General features: G+C 38.0%; 1 protein-coding gene across 5 annotated transcripts in view; it reads left to right on the top strand.

The window, feature by feature from the left end:
* The window catches only part of Myo1b (myosin IB), a 173,453-nt gene that overhangs the window by 149,672 nt on the left and 3,483 nt on the right, over positions 1 to 20,298 (top strand). For 3 of the 5 annotated variants that reach the window (XM_042688266.1, XM_042688267.1, XM_042688268.1), the window contains exons 23-30: positions 147 to 233; positions 1,871 to 1,957; positions 5,362 to 5,436; positions 6,964 to 7,098; positions 12,325 to 12,431; positions 15,764 to 15,896; positions 16,226 to 16,378; positions 17,043 to 17,170. In XM_042688266.1, the coding sequence (XP_042544200.1) occupies positions 147 to 233; positions 1,871 to 1,957; positions 5,362 to 5,436; positions 6,964 to 7,098; positions 12,325 to 12,431; positions 15,764 to 15,896; positions 16,226 to 16,378; positions 17,043 to 17,170 (905 nt within the window). The remainder of the gene's footprint in view (positions 1 to 146; positions 234 to 1,870; positions 1,958 to 5,361; positions 5,437 to 6,963; positions 7,099 to 12,324; positions 12,432 to 15,763; positions 15,897 to 16,225; positions 16,379 to 17,042; positions 17,171 to 20,298) is intronic. The other 2 variants (XM_042688269.1, XM_042688270.1) reach the window with 2 other exon arrangements.

Raw genomic sequence — 20,298 nt, 5'->3', positions numbered from 1 at the left:
TTTGGTGTGGGGTGGTGGCACACGCTTTTTGTGTTTACTATTTGGTGTGGTGACTTGGTGTCTTTCTTGTTCTTTCTCCATTGGGAAGCAGCAGTAACCTTTCCTGCCTTAAACTTTTCTGTAACTCCTTTTCAAATGCATCACAGGCGCGAAGGGAACTGAGACGGCTGAAGGAGGAGGCTAGGAATAAACATGCTATTGCAGTTATTTGGGCTTACTGGCTTGGATCTAAGGTACTTGCACACATCCCGTCATTCCATCCTGGAATTCTGCAGTAACTAATGCTCATCTCTAGCATAGAAGGGATGAATAACAACAATTAGTAGCAATTCACCCTGGTGCATGTCCCAACAGAGCCAGACTTAATAAAACTACAGATGCTAGATGCATAGAAAATTTAGGCATGTCTAGGCCAAAGAAACCTTAACTGCTTACTAATAAAGCTCTAGATTACTTACTCTTTTTTTAAACTCTAACCTGCATGTGTGGTCAACCTCCCCCTACTCACTGATGGGTGCTGGCAGTTCTGTAGAGGTATTTTGATACAGAAGTGGGGCATGTTGGGATGTTAAGATTTGGGCTTGACTGTCTTGTGCAGTATGTTGACAGTGAAAACACCTAACGCATGCCTTAAGAAAATTAATCCATGAATGACAGTGTGTTTTTAGGCTGACTCCAGCAGCTATTGATTATTACAGGCAAAATATGTGAAAAGAACAATCATCTCTGATTTCACAGAAAACTATGTTCGTGCAAAAACTAGCTCCAATGGCCACAGAAGAATCCCAAGAATTTCAACATCAGCTGTTTGTTTTCAGAAACAAAGGCCTCCTGAAATACTGTCAGTAATCCCCAGGCATAGTCATGGGCTCTGTGAACATTTCACATACCCCAAGGGACAAAATTTTTAGATGTTTTTGTTACTTAGAAAATCAAAGGTCATCTTGACTAAAAATGTGTATTCCAGACCAGAACACAAGTATCTACAGATTCCTGTCCTTTTTAAGTCTACCTTGCAGCCCTATCTTGTGAGAAAAATGAGAATAGTCAGCTTTGGCCAGCATAGCAAAGTTAGTTTGCCAAAAGCTAACCAGAGGTTTTTTTTGTATTTGTTTTTTTTTTTCCCTTATCCCACTGAGCTTATTTATTTCACAGTTGCAATACTATAAAATCTTGAAAGATCATACCTACTTATGTTCCTTAAAAGTCTTAAGATTAATTTTTCCTTGAGATTGATTTAAAAATCTTTAAATGGACTTAACTACAATTTCTTTGTTTTGGGCAGTGATAGGTCCTTGTAAATGCTAAGCAAGCACTAAACTACCCAGTGAAATCCAGTTTTATATTTGTTCCTTCTCATCTTTTTTACCAGAAAGAATTTTAGAGTGTTGTTGCTTAACACATCCATTTTCCAGCTGGTGGTTCACAGGGTTATCTTTTTATTCATCCAAGTGTGTGAACTCCAAGAGATTCTTACTGCTTTGTCAGCACAGTATACCATCAGCAAAGAGAGGTCTAGTGAAATTATTAAGGGTACTCAGTTGTACAATTTTGATAAGGGAGTTCAGTGTGTGGAGAATGAGGTAAAGGAAAAAGAATAAGGAAGGAAGGTGAGTGAGAGCTGGAGGTAATTTCCGTGGATCCCACATAGCCTTCCCTTCATCCAGAGCACAATCTCAGTGCACTGAAAAGACCAGCGGCTGTGCCAGCTTTGCAGTGATTACTTGGGTTGAAATGATTACTCACTGTCTCTCTACTCTGAAATTCTATTTGTAAATTAGCTCTTCTATTTGGTGGGGTATCTTCTTCTGGTCATTTGTGCTGTCTGCATTGGGCTGTCTCTTTTATTTACTATCTAAAAACATTCTAGGCTCGAAGGGAATTGAAACGCTTGAAGGAGGAGGCTAGGCGTAAGCATGCAGTTGCTGTCATTTGGGCTTACTGGCTTGGACTGAAGGTACTTCTTCCATCACTTCTTCCTGCCCAGGGTGAATTCCATAAAGCCTAGCACCTACTAACCCCCCCAAAACTACTGATGATGCTTGCTGATGATCTGCACAGTTCTAGGAAATGTCAGCTTGCCTAATTATGTTTCTTTGTGAGGGAGGAAAAACAATTGTACTTTAATATCTGTCTGATTTTAATGTAGCTTTTAAATTCTTCAAATAATAATAGATTTAAAGTTATTTGCAGTGTGACATATGTTATGCACTACTTAGTTGCCAGAGTTCTACCTTACATTATCCTTATAACATTTTTTTTTAATCATGAGATAGAGTCCAATCATTGGGCTAGAAACTGACCTACCATCCACAGTAACCAGCCTGGGGATGACAGGTTTTGTTTCTTTTAATCTGTTTGTTCTGCTGTACCATTGACTACTTGGAGTCAAGTTTCCTTCAAAGGGACTATCCTTCTAATGGTTTAGCACACACACCAAAGCGATTTGCATGGGTTAACTAAGATTTTGATAAGTAAGATGACAGAAATTAGTGGGCCATTCAGTGAAAGAGAATGTTAAATTTTCTTGTGAGTAGGACATGTTTTATTTCAAAATGGTGTTTACTATAGCAGGAAATGGTACACATAAGTAAATATCTAACTATAACTGATCATTCAAACATTCAGATGTTGTACTGGAAAGGTTTTTGGACTTCTTAATATTCAATAACTAATCTCCATAGTGAATCACACAGTTAATTTTTGGCTCCTCCCATTAATCCTTATCATTATTTTTACTTGAATCTTAAGAACATTTCCTCTTATTCTAAATCAATGAATATTAACTTAGAAATCCTTTGCTCTGAATCTGAGCAGCCCTTAGAAGTATTCCTGAATACTACTTTGAACATCCTCCATTTTCCCCTGAAAGTTTAGCCTACAAATTTTTGGTAAATTACCCTTTTACTGAGTATTCATAAAATAATTTTTGAAATAATCAAGAAGTAGCTGAAACATGAATTTAGCAGATGTACTTGAGAAAAGTCAACACAAGCTCTACTTTTGGCTTGAATTCAAACAAAACTAAACATTTTCCATTTTACTTATATCTTCTCATTTTCATTGTAATTTTCATAAAAGGGAGAAATAAAACAACACTGAGTGGGGTTTTTACTCCATAATAATTTCTATCTGTAGTATGTTTAGCTACAGTTTTCTAGGCTTAATTTATATGTGATTTAAAAAGATTTTTACCTTAGAGGTTTACATTTGTATCCTGTAAGGCAAATTCAGCCTGGAGGTGAATGTTTTATCAGAAATTAACAGGACTTATTTTGTATGTAATATTTCTCCTAGTTTTCAACAAGATAGAAGTTTTTTTGGTCTTCACTCTTGTTATGAAATAAGATTAAAGCCCAAGAATGTAATAATTTTTAAGTGAATTATCTTGCTATGAACAACAGTTTTGCCCCTTGGAATGGTTAATTTTTTTGTGAAAAGTATATTGGATCCCTTAAGGATTCCTGACACCCTTAATGGGCCACCCCTGTAGTGTGTTCAGATGTTTGTCGGGAGCTCTGCCCTGCCTTATGCAGTATCCAAAGGCATTTAGATGAGATTAAATAGAATGAGCTACTAAATAGAATGAGTAGGTCTTACATCCCTTAACTGACCTTAACTGGTCTATGTTCCTGTGCTGTTATCATTGTAGAATCCATCTAACAGATATCAGTCACCCCTTCAGTCCCTTTCACGCTTGTAAGTTGGAAATTTGAAATGTACCAATACTGCAGCTTGAACTCTGGGCCTTCTTCATGTGGCTTTTTTTTTTTTAAATCAAGGCTGATATTTTTCCACTGAAGCCACAGCTCCCCTTGTGGCTTTTTGCTGGACAGCTGGAGATAAGAGTCTCACTAGCTTTTCTGGCCAGGCTGGCTTCAAATCTCACTTCTCAGATCTCAGCCTCCTGAATAGCTAGGATTATAGGCATAAGCTACTGTGCCCAGACCTGAATCTAATACTTCCATGAGTATAAGAGAAATGATAACTGGACCATGAATAAAAGGAAGAACTGACAAGTGTGGTAGATGGCACAAAAAAAAAAAAAAAGTTAATAATGTTAAGGTATATAGAATGAGTTGAACTCAAAAAGCACAAGGCAAGCAGATTAGTTTATGGGAGGCAGGTCACTTGGGATCAGTGAAATTCAAGTCAGTTGGAACACGTCTCTTTATGACATACTTTTCCTGAAGGAATGGAAACCTTCAGTTTGAATTGTTACATGATGTTAATTTTTTTAAAAAAGTAGAAAACGTGAATCTACAAGAGATTTGGTAAGTTAACTTACAATCTCTAGTGTAGAAATACTTGGGATGTATATGTTAAAATCCAGGAAACTGGAAACAAAGGGTACAAAACATTTGAATTATTCAAATAGTTTAATAGTTTGCTAACTTCTCCTTCTCCCATTTCTATCTAGATAGTAATACATTTTTTTTTTTAAAAAAATCCCTTCTACTTCAGAACTTAACTATCATTCATTCAACAAACACCTCATTTACTGTTGCTAGACATTAGTATATGCAATGAAGTTTTGACAGGGTGGCAAGGTGCATGATGTAAAACTATAATATGTCTTAAATGCTGTGATAGCATTAACCATAAGTTTTAGGGGTATATGAGAAAAATTAGTACAGATAATAACAGTTTAAATTCTTATTTTTAGCCACATTTAGTTCTCGGTATACAGCACTAAAGTCCTATCTTTATATGCTTGAGTTTTTTAGAAAAGTCACTATGGTTTTTCAGATTTGGTTTTTATTGTTTATAAAACAGTTTGACAGATCAGGGTGCTGGTGGTTTATGTCTGTAATCCTAGCTACTCCAGAGGTTGAGCTCTCAGGATTAGGGTTTGAAGCTAGCTAATAAGCAGGGAAGTCTGTGAGACTATTATCTCATTATTTCCAATTAGCCACTCCCCTGCCCCTCCAAAAAAAAAAATCTGGAAGTTGAACTGTAGCTCAAGTAGTAGAGCACAAGGCATCCAGGCCTTGAGGTCAAGCCTTAGGATTGGCACCAAAAATAAAAATTCTTTGTGTAATTAATTATGTAATGACATATTTTATATCTGAATTGTATTTTAATTTGTGACAGGTTTGCAGACTGTTCCTATAATGTTTTCTCATCAAATCATCAGGGTCTTTAGAAGCTACTGGAAGAATTTAAACTATCAGTTCATTCTGGTGTTTTCCCTTTGTGTCTTCTAGTTTCTTTTTGTCCCAGTCAGTGTATCTGCTGTCTGAGGGTGCTAAAATTGGTTCACTCAATCCAGAAATGATATTTTTATATATACATGCTCCATATATTCTCATTGTTGTCCACTTACCTACTCCACTCTAACCATTGATCTTCTTTTTAAAGGTGCGTAGGGAGTACAGAAAATTCTTTAGAGCTAATGCTGGAAAGAAAATCTATGAATTTACACTTCAGAGAATTGTACGTTGATACTTGGTTTGTATGGATGATTTGCATTATTCGACTACTAAAAAGCACTAATTCTGAAAAATAGTGTCTTTTTAAAAAGTTGATAGTGACTCTTGATAAAGATTAAGATATAACTTAACAGTGAATTAGTACTTTTTGTATCATCTACCCCCAACTTCAAGTAGAATGGTGTTAAGAATAGTGGCCTGCACATGATTAATCCGATGTTATTCTTATTTGACAGAGAAAACTCTGTCAAGTGAACTTGAGAAAGCCAGGTTATTGCCCTGTGAAGCTGCATAGTCCAATTAGTGGGTAGTGGGAAAGCAAAACTGGCAAAACTAGATGCCAGGTGGCTCTTGGCCTTTACATTTGTATATGTAATGAGGAAAGGGGTACAAATGCTAGAACCTACCAGCCTGCACTGCTGCTTATAGTTTTATGAATTGAGCAGGTAACTTAACATCTGTGGATTTCATTTGGTTATGCGTAAAATGAGAATAGTGTTAAGACTAACCTCACAGAAGATTAAAATGGAATAGTGATAAAAGGCTCTTATTGTGCCTGCCTGTACATATTAAGCAGAAGTGCTCCGTGACTTGTAATGGAGTTTCAACACATTAAACCCATCATAAGTTGAAAATATCTTATAGCAAGAATACATTTAAGCTGGGTGCCAGTGGCTAGACCTGTAATCCCTAGCTACCAAGGAGGCTGAGATCTGAGGATTGCAGTTTGAAGCCAACCCCAGTAGAAAAGTCTGTGAGACTCTTCAATGACTTTCTAAGAAGCTGGAAGTAAAGTTATGGCTCAAGAGATAGTGCATTAGCCTTGAGCAAAAAAAACCTCAAGACAGCACCCAGGACCTGAGTTCAAGCCGAGGACTCTTCTCCTCCTCCCCCGCCCCCCAAAAAAAGAATACATTTAATACACTTAACCTGTCAAACATAGCTTAAACACAGGCCACTTTAGAATATCAGTTGTTTTCCTTCTTGATCATGTAGCTAGCTAGGAACTGTACTCTCTGACCTGCTCAGAATCTCAAATGAGCATATCAGTAACTTAAGAAAAGATCAGAATGCAAAAGTATGATGAATGCCATATTGTATTTGCATAATACATAATGATCTAGTCAAAATATCCCAAATCAAACCATTTTAGGGCAGGAGGTTCTATCTATATTCTGTACAAATGCTATCCAATAGAACTTCCTAAAATGATGAACATGATCTATATATGAAGAATCAGAGACTATATTGAGCACCTAAGTGTAACCAGTTTTAATTGTGCATAATTAATAGCCATGTACAATTGTATTGGGATTAAAGCTGTTTAGTGTTACCTAGTGTTAATATTAGTTAGTATTGGCATAAGTATTAGTATTAATAACCTCTCAATTAGTAAGACTCAGATTTCCCCTAATCAGTACAAAAGTGGAATAAAGACATAGAAAGCTTTTATGGATTATTAAAGATTACGATTTGATTACGGAGCATATAAATGTTTTTTCTGGTGTATTTTCTTTCAAACTCAACACAGATACAAAAATACTTCTTGGAAATGAAAAATAAGATGCCTTCTTTATCGCCAATAGACAAGAATTGGCCATCAAGACCGTACCTATTCCTGGATTCGACACACAAGGAACTAAAAAGGATTTTCCATTTATGGAGGGTAAAAAAAACAACAAAGCCACTTTTTTTTTCAAAGACTTCTTAAATGTCTTGAGTGTTTGAGAGCTGTTTTATAAAATGAGATTTTTAGCACCTTCTTCCTTTGTCTAAAAGAGAATTGCTTGAGGATTTTAAGCTGCACTTAGGTTTCTGTCAGGAATCCTGCAGTGGTTGAGGTATTGCCTCTGTGGTTTTCTTGGTTATGGTTAGAAATAGCTCACTGAAGCACTGACTTTGTGTTTTAGGTTCCAGTTGGTTTCCAGTGGTTCAGTTTTATTTGCTTGGTTTTCTTTGTCTGAAAGAATACTGCAGGAGATAAAAACTATTAAATTTCAGCATCTATTTTCCCTTTCTAAATTTTATATTAGCACATAGAGTATAATTTAAATGTAGGGACCCATGGAGTAGTAGTTGAAGACATTGACTTTATTTTACTAACCTAGTGGAGAGGTACAGTACTGGATGCAGTAAACCTTTGATATCTGTGGGTAAGTGGTTCCAAGGAGACTGCCATGGAGACAAAACTGCAAATGTTTGGGTTGCATAGAGTTCAGTATTGCACTGTGAATCAGCTTAATTCATTTTCCCATAACACCACCCAGCTTCCACCTTTCAGTGAACATAAACTGTTGTGTTTATCACTTACATTAAGTACATTCACTATTCCATAGCTCTTGGGGCATCGCTTGCCATTTGAGAATTTCCATTTGCCAGTTTCACAAAATTAAGGACAGGGTAACGCTCAGCAGATCATACTAGGATAATAATAGGACTGCTTCTGCATTTATGTAATGTGCGTAATGTGCATGTGGGGATTCAAATTGTTCTTGAAATTTATTCTCATTCTTCATTGTACTTGGTCAAAACTACAGGTAATAAATACATGAAGGTGGGCTTATTGTGTATGCCATTCTCAGATGTAATAAAACCATTGGATTCAAGGGCTTATATTTAGTAAAGAACAACCAGTGCATACCTCTGCTGGTCAGCTTATCCCTGCCCTGCTGTATAGGTTTTTTCTATATGTTTCAGAATCACATAAGTGACTATTGCTAAGGATTATAATAAGTGGTACCAGTACCATATATGAAATGGTACTCAGTTCTGTTCTGTAATTGAGCAACCTCTCAGTTGTTCATCTCCTCCTTTGATTCTGCCCTAGAAATATTTCAGAGAAATGGCAACAGAGAGCTGCTGGGATTTGCTTTTACTCTACTTTCCCCAGGTTCAGGAAACCCACCCTTACCTGCCTTGACAGGGACACGGGTAGGGAGTAAAAATGCTTTTACTCCTAAAGGGAGCCTTTCCACAGGAAGGGTCAGCATCAACTCACCTTCATGAAGTTATTTCGGTGGTGGTTTTCCACCTCTACCTTAACTGAATTTCTTGCACTGTTCCTCCAATAACCATCCTTGCCCTCTGGCCATTCTTATCTCCTCTCCTGGCATCCTCGGTCTGAAGAAATCTCCCTGATCTCCATGCACATTGTAAAGTAGTAATAGCAGAATTTGGAACTGTATTTTCCAAACTATAAGACATAGCATCCAAAAATTCATATGGAACAATAAAAGACCCCGAATAGCAAAAACAATCCTTAACAAAAAGAACAGTGTGGGAGGAATATCAATACCAAATTTCAAATTCTACTACAAAGCCATAGTAATCAAAACAGCTTGGGACTGGCACAAAGACAGACCTCAGGACCAATGGAATAAAATTGAAAACCAAGAAATGAACTCACAGACCTATAGCCATCTAAAAAAGAATGGAAGAAAGACAGCTTCTTCAGTAAATGGTGCTGACAAAATTGGTTAATCACTTGTAGAAAACTATAGCTAGATCCTTATATATCACCCTGCACCTGAATCAACTCCAAATGGACCAATGACCTCAGAGTCAAAGCAGACACACTGAAAACATTACAAGACAGCATAGGAGAAACCCTAGGTGTGCTTGGCACAGACTGAAATTTTCTTAATAGAGACTCAGAAACACAACAAATCAAAGTTTGGACAAATAGGATTGCATGAAATTGCAAAGCTTCTTCATGGCAAAGGACATAGCTAGCAAGAGCAATAGAAAGCCCACGGATTAGCGGGAGATCTTCACTAGCCATACAATGTACAAGAGTCTCATATCTAAAATATACCTGCAACTCAAAAAATTAAATCCCCCAACAACAAATCCTAAAAGAAACAACTGCCCAATAAATAAGTGGGGTAAGATTTACAGAGAAACTTCTCTGAAGAGGAAAGAAGGATGGCCAATAGACACATGAAGAAATGTTCAACCTCCCTAGACATAAAAGAAATACAAATTAAAACAACATTGAGATACCACCTCACCTCAGTTAGAATGGCTCTAATCAAGGGGCTGGGAAGTTGGCTCAGTGGTAGAGCGCTTGCCTTGCATGCCTGAGGCCCTGGGTTCGATTCCTCAGCACCCCATAAGCAAAAAGAAAAAAGCCAGGAGTGGCGCTGTGGCTCAAGTGGTAGAGCGCTAGCCTTGAGCTGAAGAGCTGAGGGACAGTGCCCAGGCCCAGATTTCAGGCCCCACGACTGGACCAAAAAAAAAAAAAAAAAAAGAATGGCTCTAATCAAGAACTTCAATGACAACAGATGATGGAGGGGATGTGGACAGAAGGGAACCCTACTGCATTGTTGGTGGGAGTGTAAACTTGTTCAACCACTTTGGAAAGCAGTGTGGAGGTTCCTCAAAAGACTCCACATAGAGTGCCCCTATGACCTAGCAATCCCACTTTTGGGCATTTACCCAAATGATCACAAACAAGACCACACTTAAGCTACCAGCACAACTATGTTCATTGCAGCATTATTTACCATAGCTAAGATATGGAACCAACCCAGATGCCCTTCAATAGATGAATGGATCAAGAAAATGTGGTATATATACACAATGGAATTCTGTGCCTCTATCAGAAAGAATGACATTGCCCCATTTGTTAGGAAATGGAAAGCCTTGGAAAAAATTACATTAAGTGAAGTAAGCCAGGCCCAAAGAAACATAGGTCCCATGGTTTCCCTTATTTGCAATAACTAGTATATGTCTGAGACAAGCAGAAATGGTCAGATAAGTTGATGTTAGGTGCATACAACCAGTGCATACCTCTGCTGGTCAGCTTATCCCTGCCCTGCTGTATAGGTTTTTTCTATATGTTTCAGAATCACATAAGTGACTATTGCTAAGGATTATAATAAGTGGTACCAGTACCATATATGAAATGGTACTCAGTTCTGTTCTGTAATTGAGCAACCTCTCAGTTGTTCATCTCCTCCTTTGATTCTGCCCTAGAAATATTTCAGAGAAATGGCAACAGAGAGCTGCTGGGATTTGCTTTTACTCTACTTTCCCCAGGTTCAGGAAACCCACCCTTACCTGCCTTATCTTGGTATAAGGACTCAAATGTTTTTTTCATTCTTGCTATTGTTTCTAACATATTTATAAGATGATTTCTTTTTTGCTTTGTATATCTCTCCCCCACGGTATAACTGCTGTTTTCGCTGTATTTGATATTAGTATAATTTGGGGAGGGGAAGGGAAAAAAACAAATAGTTTAAATAGGGATCCAGGTGGACCCATTACAACAATGAGATGTACAAGTCGTTATGTCGAAAAACCAACTTTACAACTTTGGCAGGGAAGGGTGAGGAAGGGCAGGGATAGGAAGGGGAAACAAAGGAAGAGGCAACAATGCTTGATAAAAAATGTACTCATTATCTTGTCCATGTAATTGTAACCCCTCTGTACAGTATTTTCACAATAAAATTTAAAAAAATAAAATAAAATAAAGACGTGGCATATTTTGGCTTGTGAAATCAACTTCGTAGATTACTGTCATCATTTCTAAATGAAATACAATAAAATGGAAAATAGAATGTACATTATGTAGAAAGAATAGGAATTATTTTACAAAGTTTTGGGGTCAGTGTGTCAAACAACTTGGTTAAAAAAAAAAAAAGTGATGCTTTTTCTGTGAGTCTCTGTAGAGACTAACAGCCTTAGTAAGGGGCTGGTGTGTTTTCAGGGACTGATACAGCATAATGGATTCACACCTCTCATGGTATATGCCTGGTGTGTTTTGAAGAAGCATATTAAACTCCACAACACAAAGAATAGCTTTTATAATATTTTTTTTTCAAGACTGACTTTGTAAAACAAGGAATATGTGTCTGGCCTTTTTGAGTGAAGTTTTTATATTTACACTCATTGTTCTTATTGGTGTTGGCTTACCTTGTTTAAGAATGAATGCTGGGGCTGGAAAGGTGGATCGGTGGTAGCGTGCTTGCCTTGCATGCATGAGGCCCTGGATTCAATTCTCCAGTACCACATAAGAAGAAAAAGCCATAAGTGGTGTTATGGCTCAAGTGGTATAGGGCTAGATGAGCTGAAGAGCTGAGGGACAGTGCCCAGGCCCAGAGTTCAGGCACCATGCCCAACTTAAAAAAAAAAATGCTAATTTTTTTCTTCTTACATAAGTAAGGCAATGAATATATTTCTTTTCACCCCCTCTTTCATTTTTCCTACTCCTCCCCCCAGTTGTAAAGTTCATTTCCAACATGTCTAGTGAGTACCACTGTTGCATTGGTTCACCTAGTGTCCTACTATTTCTGTGATTCCCCCTCCCCAAATCAGATAAACTTATATACAAGACAAATTTTGTTGCTTTTTATGTTCCTCCCCCACGGTATAACCTCTATTTTCACTGTATTTGATGTCGGTGCCCTGCATCTTGCATTTACACTTCTATAATTCAGAGAGGGGAAGGGAAAAAACAAAATGCTTAAATAAGGATACAGGTTGACCCATTGTAACAGTGAGATGTACAAAACACTACATTGAAAACAAACTTTACAACTTCTGAGTGGGACGGGGTGGGGGTGGGGGTTGTAGCTGTGGAGGTGGGAGGGAAGGGAGGGTAGGAGGAAAACAAAGGAGGAGGCAACAATGCTTAATAGGAAATGTACTCATTACCTTGCTCATGTAACTGTAACCCCTCTATACAGCATTTTTACAATAAAACATAAAGAAAAAGAAAGCACAAAAGTGACTGGATATATTAAAAATGTAAATATGAAAAGCAGAAGATTGAAACTTAAGTACAGTTATGGTCATATCACTATAAGTGTATAGAGAAGAAATAGAAAAGAATTTTACTGCTGATTTACTGATAAAAGTGATCTGTTGTGTGTTTTCTTATATCTCACAGTGTAAAAAATACAGAGACCAATTCACAGACCAGCAGAAACTTATCTATGAAGAGAAACTAGAAGCCAGTGAACTCTTCAAAGACAAGAAGGCTTTATACCCGTCCAGGTATCTTGGTTTTGTCTTACTAATAAGTGCCTTTTTTCCTCCATTTTTCCCCTTACATATTAATAAGTGCCTTTTTTCCTCCATTTTTCCCCTTACATATATTTATTTGTAGGTTTTTTTAGAAACTTTTAAGTTTTGTTATAAATGAACCATTTTTAATCTGATGAATCATTTCATAATCAGCTATTTATGAAAACACAAAACCACACTTGAGCTATGTTTCATAGTGTGTTTGATGAAAAAAGAGATTGCAGTTTTGGTTTTGTTCCATTGGCATTAGCTTGACTACTTTATTAAGTAATTGGAAGTCATATAAATTAAAATTTATATAGACTATTAAAATTAATTGCATTGTACTTTCCTGTTTTCAGATTCTTTTTGTAGTATGGTGTAATCATTATTGCAACCTTCCTGCCATAACAAGCCAGGTCAGAAACTCACTTCCAAGGTCAATGGGAGAGTGTGGCAGTGATTACTCTTTGCATATTACTTCAGCCTGGGCTACTGGTGTCATTCAGTCTCCTAACTCAATGGTCATAGCGGCAATTGCTTTGTTATGGACACACATTCTAAGGAAAAGGAAAAAGAAAACAAAAAAACAAAACACTGCAAATCTAATGAATCAAGTTGTTGTGAAAGAGTGCTCATCTGAAGATTCATAAATATCCTGCATTTCTCATGTTCTTATCCTCACCCCCACCATGCACAATTTCCATCTCTTTTTTAATCTGGTATTAAAAACAAAACAAAAACAAAAAACAAAATAAAATAAAAACAAAAAAAAGTTGTACCAGGCACCAGTGGCTTACACTGATAATACTATTTAGGAGGCTGAAATCTAAGGATCGAGATTGTAAGCCAACTTATGCAGACAAATCCTTAAGACCTTTATCTTCAGTTAAGCAGCATAAATCAGAACTGGAGACATGGCTCAAGTAGTAAAGTATGAATTGTGAGCAAAATAAAAAGAGTGAGACATAAAGGCTCTGGGGTCAAGACAATAGTGATGCATGTGTTTGTCTGTGCGAGTCTGTGCACTCACACACACACACACACTCTCACAGGAATAGGGTAGTGGCTCTTGCCTATGATCCTAGCTACTCAGGATGCTGAAATCTTTGGATCATGGTTCAAAGCCAGCCCAGGCAGAAAAGTCAGTGACTCATCTCTAGTTGACTGGCAAAGAGTTAGAAGTAGAGCTATTGCTCAGCTTGTAGAGCACCAGTGTTGAGCACAAAACTTAATTACAAGCACATGACCCTGAGTTCAATCTCTAGCACCACTCCCCCCAAAAAATTCAAATTGTATATAATTTTAAACTAAAACCTGTTTAAAAAAATTAGCTTTGTCTATATGTGGTAAGTACTTATGTGTGCTTTATTATTTATATTGGTTCTGTTACTACACACATTAGAAAGTTGTTATTTTTAAAAGATTATATCAGTATCCATGTCAGACTTTTGTCAGACTATTTATGTTCTAAATCTTTTTTTTCCCCTTTGGCCAATCCTGGGGCTTGAACTCAGGGCCTAGACACTGTCCCTGAGCTTCTTTTGCTCAAGGCTAGCACTCTGCCACTTGAGCACAGCACCACTTCCAGCTTTTTCTGTTTAAGTGGTACTGAGAAATTGAGCCTAGGGCTTCATGCATACTAGGTAAGCATCCTACCACTAAGCCACATTCCCAGCCCTGGTCTAAATCTTTTAAACTGGAGTTTCCTTGGGTTGTTGTTTTACCTCCTTAAGGTGGCATATAGTTCCTTAAGTCATACACAGTGACTAAATCTAAAATTGTCCAATATCCCTGCTATCTCAGCTATATTCAGACAAGCACACTGACTGTATGCATTCTTCAGTACTAATTTTATTCAACGGTTTCTTTATACATTCTTAAGTTCGAGTACTGTTCTTAATCAACATTCCCTGTAGATGACTTTTCGAAAACTAAAGACTGGCGAATACATTTCTGAGAAAACAAAAGATTCTTAGCACTTCTTTTTATTATTAAATACATACTTGAAGATGAACACCAAAAAATGTCTTTTGGGGGGCTTAGTTTTATCAGTTTTCAAGGGTGGTGGTGTCCTCGTCCCACAGGAGTGGGAGAGGTGGAATAATTTGCCCTCCTACCACTCCTTGAAGCTGTGGCTCCTATGGGCGTCAGCCTTTTATATCCTCAGAGCTGTGAAACACTGACCGCCTACATGGATTTTTCTTCCCCAATCCTCCACCCACCACGCTAGCATTTAAAGTCATATGTGCACATTGCCAGAAGTAAGTAACTCAAAATGAAGCCTGGAGCAGCAATTTCCTTTTTTATTTTTTATTTATTTATTTTTTTTTTGGTGTCTTTAAACAAACTGCCCTCAAAGATTCACCCCAATAGTCTTCAGGAATATTGGCATCTAGTGGCATGTGCACAGTTACAACTATTGCCAAAAATAATTTGTTTGCAGACTTTCCTGCTCTGTAAGTCTGGCCACTTTCATCAACTTAGAGTCATATCCCAGAAAGGGAGCTTGCGTCTCCTTTCATAGATTGCCCACTTCGAAACAGTTTTGTGGCAGTATTAAGTGTTATATCATTTCTTCTAAAGTGATTGCCTACTCTATGCATCCCCAGAAGTCTTATTGATTTTCCTATTTTCGCAAGGAAATGAGATTTTTCTTTGGAATTGGTGATGGTAATTATTTCAGATCTTGTTTTTCTATGCCACGTACATACTGGTTAAAGGCATTAGTAAATCCTTTGTGAACAGCTGTTAACTTTCTATTAACAGATTTCAAGAAATTGCCTTTTCCTTCACCCATAGCCATGTACTGCAGTCTGGCTGTCACTGGAAGTGGTTTCCATCCTGATTGCTCTGTATGATAACATTTTTATCGAAGTCTTAGCAACTGAAGGCCATGATTACATCCAGATATAAATTTAAAATAGGATATGGTTTCATTTCCAACTTACATTTAAAACAGATACATGTTAATACATAAAATAAATTGAAACAACTTTTCTTTTTTTTTGGTCCGGTCGTGGGGTCTGAACTCTGGGCCTTGGCACTGTCCCTCATCTCTTCAGCTCAAGGCTAGCACTCTACTACTTGAGCCACAGCACCACTTCCGGCTTTTTATTTTTTGCTTATGTGGTGCTGAGGAATCAAACCCAGGGCCTCAGGCATGCAAGGCAAGCGCTCTACCACTGAGCCACCTTCCCAGCCCTGAAACAACTTTTCATGAAGTTGGCAGCTACTCCTTAGAGTCAACAGACTTGTTTCCTTTTACCAGTGGTATTTACCCTTCAAACCATTTCTAATGTGCTTGAATTGGTTTTCTTTAGTGTTGGACAACCATTCCAAGGTGCATACCTGGAAATCAATAAGAATCCCAAGTATAAGAAACTCAAAGATGCCATTGAGGAAAAGATCATCATTGCTGAAGTTGTGAACAAAATTAACCGTGCCAATGGGAAGGTAAAGATGCTAACCTTAAAGACAAAGAAGAGCCTATCAGTCCTCTGTATTTTTTCCGAATATTAAAGTTTGACTTCTCACTCCTAGTAGTTAACTGTGAAGAAATTACACCTCACTTTGAGGCTTCGGCAGAATTTTGCTTGTTCTTGAAATTATTATGATTTTAAAGTATGTTGTTTATATCTCTAGTGTGTTCTTATTTTACATAGATATGTTTGCTGAAAGATAGCTGGAATAAAATAGACATTTTTGCAAATAACTAATGTTTTGAGTTCATGGCCCTTATTGGGATATTTTTTATCATAATTTTATATCTTGTTTTGTTTTAGAGTACGTCTCGAATTTTCCTCCTAACAAACAATAATCTCCTTCTTGCTGATCAAAAGTCTGGGCAAATCAAATCAGAAGTTCCTCTGGTAGATGTCACCAAGGTGTCCATGAGCTCACAAAACGATGGCTTCTTTGCTGTTCACCTCAAGGAGGTAAAAGTTCACCATTGATTTTGACATTTTCCCTATCTGACTAGTTCTGTTGCCTGATATGTTTCCTACTGATATGCAATTCTTATCTATAGTCACCTCTATATAAATCTCTTGGAGTGGAGAATCAACATCCCATTTTGTTTTGTTTTTTTAAGTTCTCCTAGTTTGAGTCCCTTGTGTGGTGAAGGTTGACAGCCACTGCTGTAGGATATTTGGTGGAAGTGTTATTGTTACATTCTTTTGCAATCCCAGTCACTGAGGAATTTTTTGTACAGCGTTTTCAGCATTAGTTTTAAGTTGAGTGAGTGCTCTTTGAACCTGAGTTTGTGAAGCCATATCAGTGAAACTTGCTGCAGTTTCTAAATCATTGAGCAGAGGTGCAGCCCAAGATGACACATCTCTTTAACAAGATCTTGGGTGACACAAGTGTCACTTCTGGCCCATCAACCAACTATGAATAGCAAAGTGTTGGATAATCTTGCTGAAGGGATCTAGGGAAGTGAATGAAACACTGCTCTTGGCATATATGTTTACTTGTGGAAAAATAGGCTCTAGTATTCGATGTTTTAATAAGACCATAAGTATATTTTCAGCTGAGCCTGTAAACATTTCCTTCCTCTATGGTCTTAAATTATGATTGTCTAACTCTGGTTTTCCCTTGCAGGGCTCAGAAGCTGCTAGTAAAGGAGACTTTCTCTTCAGTAGTGACCACCTGATTGAAATGGCCACCAAGCTCTATCGCACAACTCTCAGCCAAACCAAACAGAAGCTCAATATTGAGATTTCTGATGAGTATGTTAATGTCTTTTTTCATCCATTTTTTCATTTTCACCTGATGTCTTTGTCAGTGCAACTGTTACTTGTTATATATTAAGTAATATATTTAGTATTTGTGCTGAATAAAGGGTATAGAGAGATCGACCCTGACGGAGTCCCTGTTTTGAATACGTGATATTCTAGTGGGAGAGAAAAATGTATACAAAATAAAAGATACAGATGATAGGATTTGGACTGGTGGCATGTGCTTATGGAAGTGGGGTGGGGGACAGGAGTCAGTGGTATTGTTTTGGATAGGGAAGTTGGGGAGGCATGTGATACTGTGGGTCAAGCCATTCAACGGTCTAGGAAGTGCAGAGGTGGCAGGTGCAAATGCCTTAAGACAGGAGCGATCACTGTCACAGAGTAATGGTGGGAGAAGATGCTGGAAAAAAGTAGGAACTGGTCATGAGTGAAGACATGAGATTTTATAAAGTATGCTAAGAGATCCTTACAGGATTTGAGAGAACAAGGATATAGCATGATCTGATTTTTGTTTTTCTAAGGTGGCTTTCACTGTAGTGTGAACGTTAGTTAATTATTGGGAGGCGAGAGCAGAAGCAGAGAATAAGGAGATTCTCCAGGTTGCACGAGCGTATGGTGATAATGGCAGTGTGAATGGGAGGCAGTGAGGAGTCAGATCCTGAGTATAATTGGAAGAAAAACAAAGGACACATGAGAGGACTGGTGTTAGGTTTTGTTCCCAACTCCAAAGGATGATACTATTTGATGAAGTTGTGGATATTGAGGGGAGAGAGCTTTGGCAGTGGCCCAGGTAGTTTGGAATTGTTAGATTTGAGAGGACTTTTTCTTTCACATGTAAATAATTTGACCTGAGAAAAGGCATTCCATGCTTGATAAGGGCTCATTAGTGCAAAGACTGGGATAAATTGGAAATTTTGCTTTTTGACTTCATGTTCTAATTTTAGAGGCTAATTGCCCAAGAAGAGTTTATTCTCTAATTGCATAGGTTACCTGTCTGTTGTAGTTCATCTGTTCCTAAAAGTCTTTCTGAAATACGCTACCCATTTCTGTCCTTCCTTTGTGAGTTCAGGCCTCTATGGTATGTTGGGATCCCCTCTTCTCTCCGCATGATTGATTCTCACTGAGCACTACTTATGCTGATTGAATGTAGAGTGTACACTCTACATTGGTAAACAAGTGCTCTGCCACTTAAACCACACCCCCAGCTGTATACGCTCCACATTAGGAATGTCTATTTGGACTAATTAACTTTTCTTGTAAAAAATGAAAGTAATGAGGGGAGAGAATATTGACAAGCTGGATTCCAATTAATTAGCGTTCAACTAATTAATTAGATAGGGCTGGTTAGAGCTTTAAGCTTTGTTTTGTTTTTGTGCCAGTACTGAGATCTTGAACTCAGGGCTTCTTGCTTTTACTTTGCTTTTTCACTTTAATTTCCCTTTGATTGAGTTTTTCATAATTTGAGATGCCAGTTCCTACTCAGCAGGAAAAAAATTGTATTATCCTGATGATATCTTTCTTTTTGATATGTAGATGAAGCAGCCAAATTGTACCTAAGTCCAAACCACAAAGGATTGCTACTTTAAAAGCATGTGCCATACTGCTGTTCTTAAAAAGAAAAAAGTAGTGGCGCTGTAGCTCAAGTGGTAGAGCACTGGCCTTGAGCTGAAGAGCTGAGGGACAGCGCTCAGGCCTAGAGTTCAAGACCCACAACCGACAAAAAAAAGAAAAAAGTTCTTGCAGAACACAATGTGTTATGGGGGAAAAAAGTCTTTTTTTACTTTTAATTTTATTGTCAAGGTACAGAAGGATTACAGTCACATAAGTAAGGTAGTGAGTACATTTATTGTCAAACTTATTACCCCTTCCCTCGTTTTTCTCCCTCTTTCCCGCCCCCTCATGCCCCGCCCCCCAGGTTGTAGGGATGATTTCCAACATAGTATTGTGTAGAGTATCACTGTTGCATTGGCTCCCCCTTTCCCCTCTGTCTCACCTTTTTTTTGTTCACCTTTCCTTCCCTAATTCAGATAAACATACAATACCAAGGGTACCAAAATCAAGTACAGTGACAAAACAGCATGCTATAATCAAGAAATCTAATAACAACAGATGCTGGGGGGATGTGGCCAAAAGGGAAAGCTACTACACTGTTGCTGGGAGTATAAACTTGTTCAACCACTCTGGACAGCAGTATGGAGGTTCCTCCAAAGACTACACATAGAGCTCCCTATGGCCCAGCAATACCACTTTTTGGCATTTTTCCAAATGATCACAAACAAGGCCATACTAAAGCTACCAGCACAACTATATTTATCACAGCAGTATTCATTATAGCTAAGATATAGAACCAACCCAGATGCCCCTCAGTAGATGAATGGATCAAGAAAATGTGGTGTGTGTGTATGTTGTGTGTGTATATACACATATACAGTGGAATTCTATACTTCCATCAGAAAGAATGACACTGCCCCATTTGTTAGGAAATGAAAGGACTTAGAAATCTTTCTTTACTTGGTTCTCAAAGCCTCTGATCTTGCTGCCATGACTCACTGGAGGGCCTCAGTGGTTATAGCTTGTTCTGTGTTTTCCTCTCCAGTGGCTCTCATGAGCACATGTCTGGGAAACATGGTTGGGATTAGTTTGAATCTGGACAGCCGGGATCCAGCCCTATCACAGAGAGACTTGGGACAAGCTGGATTCCATCGGGAATCAGAAAGCACACTTTTCTGAATGAAGTTTTACTATATGGCTGCATGAGGAAGATATTTAATAGAACACCTTTCCTTCTCTAATTCCTGATGATTGGACTTGTAAAAATTGAATAGCTGATGGAACCTTTCACAGCCCCTGTGGGTTCCTTCTCTAGGCACTCCAAGAAGCCTCAGAAATAGGTTTTTAGGGTGACCTCTCATTTCTAAGCCCCAAGAATTTGTAGGTAGGGGTCAAATCCTTTTAGAGAAGGTTTTAAATTTAAACAAATAGATTCAGTCATGGGCAGGATGCCTATGCTATGTTTCTCAGCCCTATGTGGCTTTGCCTTATTTCTTTGCCAGCTGTATGGACTCAGTGAACAGCTCACAGGTCAGTGACTAAACTCTTCCTCACCATATCTTCTACTT

This window comes from Dipodomys spectabilis, unplaced genomic scaffold (genome assembly GCF_019054845.1).
Source record: "Dipodomys spectabilis isolate Male_0828 unplaced genomic scaffold, ASM1905484v1 ptg000115l, whole genome shotgun sequence".
NCBI lineage: Eukaryota > Metazoa > Chordata > Mammalia > Rodentia > Heteromyidae > Dipodomys > Dipodomys spectabilis.
Note: the sequence above shows the minus strand (reverse complement) of the source record. Positions and strands in the feature narration are given on the sequence as shown.